The sequence below is a fragment of the Nicotiana sylvestris genome, chromosome 3 (genome assembly GCF_000393655.2).
Source record: "Nicotiana sylvestris chromosome 3, ASM39365v2, whole genome shotgun sequence".
Classification (NCBI taxonomy): domain Eukaryota; kingdom Viridiplantae; phylum Streptophyta; class Magnoliopsida; order Solanales; family Solanaceae; genus Nicotiana; species Nicotiana sylvestris.
Genome location: NC_091059.1, coordinates 61,822,746 through 61,829,637, shown reverse-complemented (window position 1 = coordinate 61,829,637; position 6,892 = coordinate 61,822,746). Strand labels below are relative to the sequence as shown.

Here is a 6,892-nt window from a genome sequence, read left to right as displayed (position 1 = left end):
TTACTCCCTCTGTCAATTTAATGTGAATTTATTTTTATTTTAGTCTGTGCCAAAAAAAAGAATCTATTTCCTTATTTGAAAATAATTTATCTTTATGCAATAATATACAGCCACACAAAATATATATGTGTCTTATTTTACACCGTAAGTTCAAAAGTTTTCTCTCATTTCTTAAATTTTTTGCCCAATCAAATAAATTCACATAAATTGAAACGGAGAGAATATTATTTTTTAAATTATGTGTCACAACTTGACTATAATGTAATCCTAGTGAAAGTTGAATAGTTAAGTCCTTAAACAATACCGAAGAGCCAAGACTAGCAAATATATTACTTATAATCGGTAACGAATCTCAAAGTCCTGTGTATGCTACTCCTCCTCCCCTCCTGTTTTTTTATTCATTAAATTATACATTTATCTATCTTAAACAGTTGCTCAGAGAATAGATCGTACAATTAAAAAAATATGACGTAGTGGTCCTCTTTTTATTTTTGTTTTTTTCTTTTTTGAGATGGATGGTACTTTCCTCCTTATCACTCAAAAAGGCTCAAACAGTATAAATTCCGAGGATACAGCACAAATTCAGCAAAAAGTAAGTGAGATAAATACCGGAGATAGAGAGAGAAAGGGGAGATGGGGTTCACAGAGAAACAAGAAGCTATGGTGAAGGATTCTTGGGAAATCATGAAGAAAAATATTCCTCAACTCAGTCTTCGTTTCTTCTCCTTGTGAGTATCACTTTTATATATACACGCACTTTTATCTAGTCTAGATTTGCCACTGCGCGTAAAAGTGTGATGCATACAATATATTTTAATTTCTGTTTTTTTTCCTGTTTGGTCTTCAATATGATGCTCTATATATACCACACTTGTCCATTTGATATCAAACAGAAGGTAATTTTAATGTGGCCGATTTGACAGGATCTTGGAGATAGCACCAGCAGCAAAGAACATGTTCTCATTCTTGAAGGATTCGAACGAAATTCCTCAGAACAATCCTAAACTTAAAGCCCACGCTGTTAAAGTTTTCAAGATGGTTAGTACTTATATATATATATATCCCATGCTCAATTTCCTTCTTCAATATTTAGGAACATTTTTTCCATTTTTATCTTCCTTTTAAGCAAGGATCTCCATTCGTTATTTTTGTGGATATGTTCTTATTACAGATTTAATTTGATGCAACATATTCAATAATATTATCTTATGGTGCTTCGACTTTTTGAAAATATGTATATTTTAAAGAGCAACGTATATTGAAATTATCATAATCTCTACGTACCTCATATTTCCCAACAAAGGATAAGGACCGTGGCATGCACATGCTCACTTCGTCTGGTTATACGCATTAGCTTGGAAGTTTCTGCTTGCATTTTCCGTCTTACTATTTTATATTTTTTCTTTTATTGGAAGTTTCTTGAAAAGTTTATTGGTTACTCCACTACTTCCTATTTCGTTTTATATGAACTCCAAATAATCATTATCTTTCAATTTTTATTTTATAATCATATAAGTACCATGTAACTAAGGATAGTTTTGGTATGAGCTAAAATTTAATTTTTCTTTCTTAAACTTCATGCCCAATAAAACATTGTCATATAAAAATAAAACCTAGGGAATATTTGAAAATTAGGAAACTAAAGTATTTTAACTAAAATCAAACAATTATATATAATAATCCGAAAAAGAAAAGAAAAAAGACTAATATAATGGTTGAATATTTATAGACATGTGAATCGGCCATTCAACTGCGGGAGAAGGGTGAAGTGGTGGTTGGTGAGACTACGCTCAAGTACTTGGGATCCGTCCATCTCCAAAAGGGAGTTATTGACCCCCACTTTGAGGTAATTTTTTATTTCCCCATAATAAAAAAATAAAAAAAGAGGTTAACTTTTATATAATTTTAAAAAAATATATATACTATATGATTGCGTTTGTGTATTAATGTAGGTAGTAAAAGAAGCATTGTTGAGAACAGTGAAAGAAGCAATGGGAGAGAAATGGAGCGAAGAGATGAAAGAAGCATGGGGTGAAGCCTACGACCAGTTGGCTGCTGCCATTAAAGCTGAGATGCACGCTGAGGCTGCTGCTGCCTAGGCCTACTAGCGTTCATGTTCTGTTTTTCTTATGTACGTGTGGATATGTTATAATGAAGAATCGTAATTAACTTTCCCTTCCAAAAATGAATAAAAGGGTGTGCTTGATCATACATGTTCCTCCACTTTGGATATTTAATTATCATATACTCCCTCCGTTCATTTTTATTTGTCCATTATATTAAAAATATTTTTTTACTTTTACTTGTCCATTTTAACAAATCAAGAGAAAGATAAATTCTTTTCTTGTTTTACCCTTATCATTAACTACTCAACGTTCTCATACGCCAACAAAGAGATAGTACCAATGTTTAAAAGCCAAAATGTTTGAAGGAAGGACATCAACTCACTATCCTGCACTAGTTAAGATGGAGGTTTCATGAACATATCTAAGTTACAAGTATGAATATCCAAAGTGTATACATTTGCATGTAGCTAGTTTTGAAGAAATTTTACTTGACTCAGACAAAGTCTACTTCCAACAAATCGCCATGGTCACCATCAACTCATTGCACGATAACAAAATAAACTGCCCCGCCAACCAAATTCCTCCAAAATCACTTGATATTAACGCAACAAAGTCTTCGTTAACCACTCCTCCATTTAAAGATAAACTACTATCGCAAGCAGCGGAAGGTGACTGCCTTGTATCCCTGCACACAAATTCACCAGTGCTGCCCCCACAAGCAATGATTGAGCAGTAATAGACTCCCCTTCAACCTCGGATCTGTTAAAACTAAAATGCATCGACCTATCTAAGAAGATACAAACAGAATGTACTCCCCATGGAAGCATTCCCTCATAATCAAACTCCTAGGCAGAAGTGTACTTCATCAATACCTAAAATCAAAAATTCTGGAGTTATGGAAGCCAATTGAACAATTTTCACTAATTGATCTTGGATCGAATTATTTTTTAGTCAAATTTACAAAAGAAGAAAATATGACCAAGGTTTTACAAAATAGCTCACGGTTCATTAACGGCTTTTACCTATCACTGCAGCGTTGGGAGCCTAACTTCGTGGCTAGTAAGGCAATCCAAATCACTCTGCTGTCTAGGTAAGACTATCTCAATTACCTACAGAGTTCTATGATGCCATTATCCTAAGCAAGATTGAAAACACTATTGGAAAACTTTTCAGAGTAGATGCATGTACCATGTCTACCCTGAGAGATAGATACGCACGACTATGTGTGGAAGTGTCTCTTGACCAACCATTCCAACCAGCCATTCTAATAGGTACACACATGCAACAACTAATATATGAAGGAGAGAACTTTCTCAGCAAATTCTGTGGAAGACTAGCCATATTGGCCAATCATGCAACTGCAAGAAACCAGAACCCTATACTCAAGTGAAAGAAGGACCATGGGGCATCACCTAAACATCGCACCCACAGGATCAATGGCAAACGGTATCCTTCACAAAAAGGAGAGGAGAAGCAAAGCAGAAGCCAAGGTAACAAGGTCCATTCACTGAGGAATCAAACCTACTAAGGACAGGTATCAATGTCAAATTGATGCTGCTACAGGTAAGTACCTCAACACCCAAAAGTTGTCATTTTATACTTCAATACCACACAAGAGGGGGGTGATTTGTGTGGTGCCAAATTTTTCCCTTGACCTGATTATAGAAGGACCTGGTTCTTCTATGTGTTCCAACTACTACTGTTGCGGAATAATAAGTACAGAAATTAAAAAACACAAAGATTTTACGTGAAAAATACCTGGCTCAAAAGGTGAAAAAACCACGACCTACCTTCCAGTAGGATTTTTCCAAACTCTCCACTAAAATCACTGAGCCAAAAACTGCATTTACAAAAACTCTTTTGTAAACCTAGGATTAACTCTAATCCCGTTGTAGCACACAGCCTCATCTGTTGCCACAACTTCAAGTTAACTCTAACTTGAAAACTCTGAGTACCTAATACAATTGCTTCTAGATAAAGCTGAAAGGTACAATATGAAAACATTTACTACAATTAAATTAGAATAAAGATAGACACTTGGAGCTGGTTCTTCTATCTGGTTCAAGTAGCTCCAGGATTGCACGCTTGAATCTCACATAAATTGCTTGCAAAATTGCCTTGCTATTTTGCTCTCAATTCACATTTAACTTCTGCTTATGTGCATTGTCTGTAAAAGAGAACAACATTGATATTTATGGAGTTAGTAAATAGAGATTGACTAGAATTCTGATGCTACTCTTCCTTGGTGGAAGAGTTCTAGTTGATCTCATCCTCTAACTCTTTCCTTCTCTTAAGCCGTGTTCTCTTTGTGTAAGGAGTCTTTCTCCTTATCCAATATGCAGCCTTTTTCGCACATGATCAGGAGATATCACTTCTGGTAAGTTAGGTTTATCTCCTTCACGTGCATCTCACATGCTTGAATTGACCATATCCGTGCCTCACTAGGATAGACCTGGTTCATGTTTGAGTTCCTTTGTCAGGCTTCAAAACTCACCTTTACTTGAGCCAACAAGTTTGTTTATAAATGAAAGTCTCCAACTAATTCCACCACCTACTCTATCCCAAGCCCCGACGTGAATTACGAAACCTCTGGTAATCTAAAAAAACCTTTAATAACAGTGACAATAGTGTGAGTAAAAATTTCTCTAGGCATGATACTAATAACTCTATCCTAATAATAATAATTTCTCTCTCTCCTACCTCTACAAGATAGCGACAATCTTAATCATTCCAATTACTCTATTTGTATGGAGCTTGAAACCAACAGCAACCCATGACAACTCCCAAAATGAAAACTTTGATAGACAGAAACCCTAATAAGGTAACCACAGACATATTGACGCGTGGCAGAACCAATGCCAATTCTATTACTAACCCTAGTTCCCTAAGCTTCCTCTGCGTAAACAAATCATAAGAAACAAATCATTATCATCCTCCTAAGCATGATAACAATGAGTTGGCAGAGACTAATCAACTTATAAACTTGGCACAAACCATGCACCAAGTGACCATGCATGTTGAACCACCAATCCCCTCTTATATTTCCCCTCAAGCGAAACCAAGGCAGCCATGCAAAACATATCACAAGCCAAAGATTCGCAATCATTAAATTGTCTACATCTCTCTAACTCTTTTACTTCTCAATCTACTACTATTAAACACAACCACCCATCGCTCAATCACTAAGGCACTGCTGAAAAACACATTTCACTCCACTCCCACAAATAACTTTCCAACACATACTGAGGAGAATGGCGAACCCACCACCTTTCCAACTCTCATTTCCAGTAGTTTACATTACTCAACCTCTCTTACTAGAACACCAACCAACCTCCTGGATAGAACAGGGACTGCAAGGGCAAGCAATGTTTCTGTCCATGAACATCAATAACTAGAAACCTCTAATAATTCTCCAAGATCACAAGTCCTAGCGCAACTCATAACGGTGGGTATGAACTTAGCTATGTCCAACTACATAAACCATATCTGGATAGCCAACATCCTGGACCCTATTGCATCAGCCTTGGCACCAGCACTAATCCATAGCATGCAAGCACAATAGAAACTTCCCCACCACTTCAACCCACTGAACAATATGGATCCCCTATAACAACTTCCATTTAATGGCCCACAGGAGATGATCAACTTAGCTCCCCTCCTCTACCCATGGCAACCAATACCACAATACTTTCCTCTCCCAATGGACATACATCATGCTAAGAAGCATCACCACCACAATGAACCAGAACAAAAAGAACAAGAAATGGAGGAATAAGTGGAAATAATTTCACCACTACAAATAACATCATACACAGAAATTTCAGACATCAAAGAAGCCAAAAGCATATTATTCTAAGCGATGGAAGACAAGAAATATATTTGCAGATGAACAATAACTCTCTACAAGTGCTCTTTAGATATCCGGCCACCCCTAAACGAAGCAGTAGGAAACTTTGCAGTAGTACTAAGCTCGTCGCTAAAGGGGAACAACCAACTTTTTCAGTCGATCCAGTTCTTTGTCCAAACCCCAAACAACCTACTCCAAATGAATAGAGCCACTAGTTTTATTATCTGAAACATTAAAGGAGAAAACAACGATGAGTTCAAACGAAGTTTTAGGGACATTATTAACAACCATCATCCTTGCATGGTAGCATTCCTGAAAACCAGTACGACTTCTCACTTACCCCTAAAGGATAGCTTCAACTTCACAAACATGTTGGAAGTACTAGCTCAAGGACAATCTGGTAGGATTGTCATCCTATGGGATGATAACTTCATCAACATGACTCAAATCTCCACCATGAATCAAAAAATCTACGTCATGCTTCCTAACCATGATCCTTGGCTTTTCAATGTTGTCTATGCTAATATTGATTTAAATAATCGTATTATATTATGGAATAACCTCAAATACATAGCTAACTCTTAGAAGGGGAAATGGTTCCTAGGTGGTGACTTTAACAACATTCTTACTCAGGAAGACAAGTGGGTAGGCAGACCCATTAATCATACTAGAGCCTCACACCTCCTGTCATATATAAACTATTGTAAACTTATTGACCTAGGATTTAAAGGAGCTAAGTATAAATGGCCAAACCTTAGGCGTAGAGGCACTGGACTCATCCTCGAACGTTTATGTCGCACCTCCTTTTTCCGACCCCGCGAAGGGCGTAGGAGTTTTTTCCAATTAAAGGACAATCAAAACGGGATTTATTTATTTATTTCAGAGTCGCCACTTGGGAGATTTAGGGTGTCCCAAGTCACCAATTTTAATCCCGAATCGAGGAAAAGAATGACTCCATATTACAGTCTGCGTACCAGAA

At 36.7% G+C, this 6,892-nt stretch overlaps 1 protein-coding gene across 1 annotated transcript; it reads left to right on the top strand.

Annotated features, from left to right (window-relative positions):
* Window positions 1–508: 508 nt before the first annotated feature.
* LOC104211005 (anaerobic nitrite reductase HB2) lies at window positions 509–2,211 on the top strand. The gene is made up of 4 exons (XM_009759994.2): window positions 509–728; window positions 924–1,038; window positions 1,730–1,846; window positions 1,953–2,211. The coding sequence occupies exons 1-4, from the start codon at window positions 634–636 to the stop codon at window positions 2,097–2,099; spliced, it is 474 nt and encodes a 157-aa protein (XP_009758296.1). The 5' UTR covers window positions 509–633; the 3' UTR covers window positions 2,100–2,211.
* Window positions 2,212–6,892: the final 4,681 nt, after the last annotated feature.

Bases quoted from the DNA above. Each gene is read 5' to 3' on its own strand.
- LOC104211005 (XM_009759994.2), top strand. From the start codon at position 634: ATGGGGTTCACAGAGAAACAAGAAGCTATGGTGAAGGATTCTTGGGAA. The intron at 729-923 runs GTGAGTATCACT...CCGATTTGACAG, and splicing joins AGTCTTCGTTTCTTCTCCTT to GATCTTGGAGATAGCACCAG. The intron at 1,039-1,729 runs GTTAGTACTTAT...GAATATTTATAG, and splicing joins CTGTTAAAGTTTTCAAGATG to ACATGTGAATCGGCCATTCA.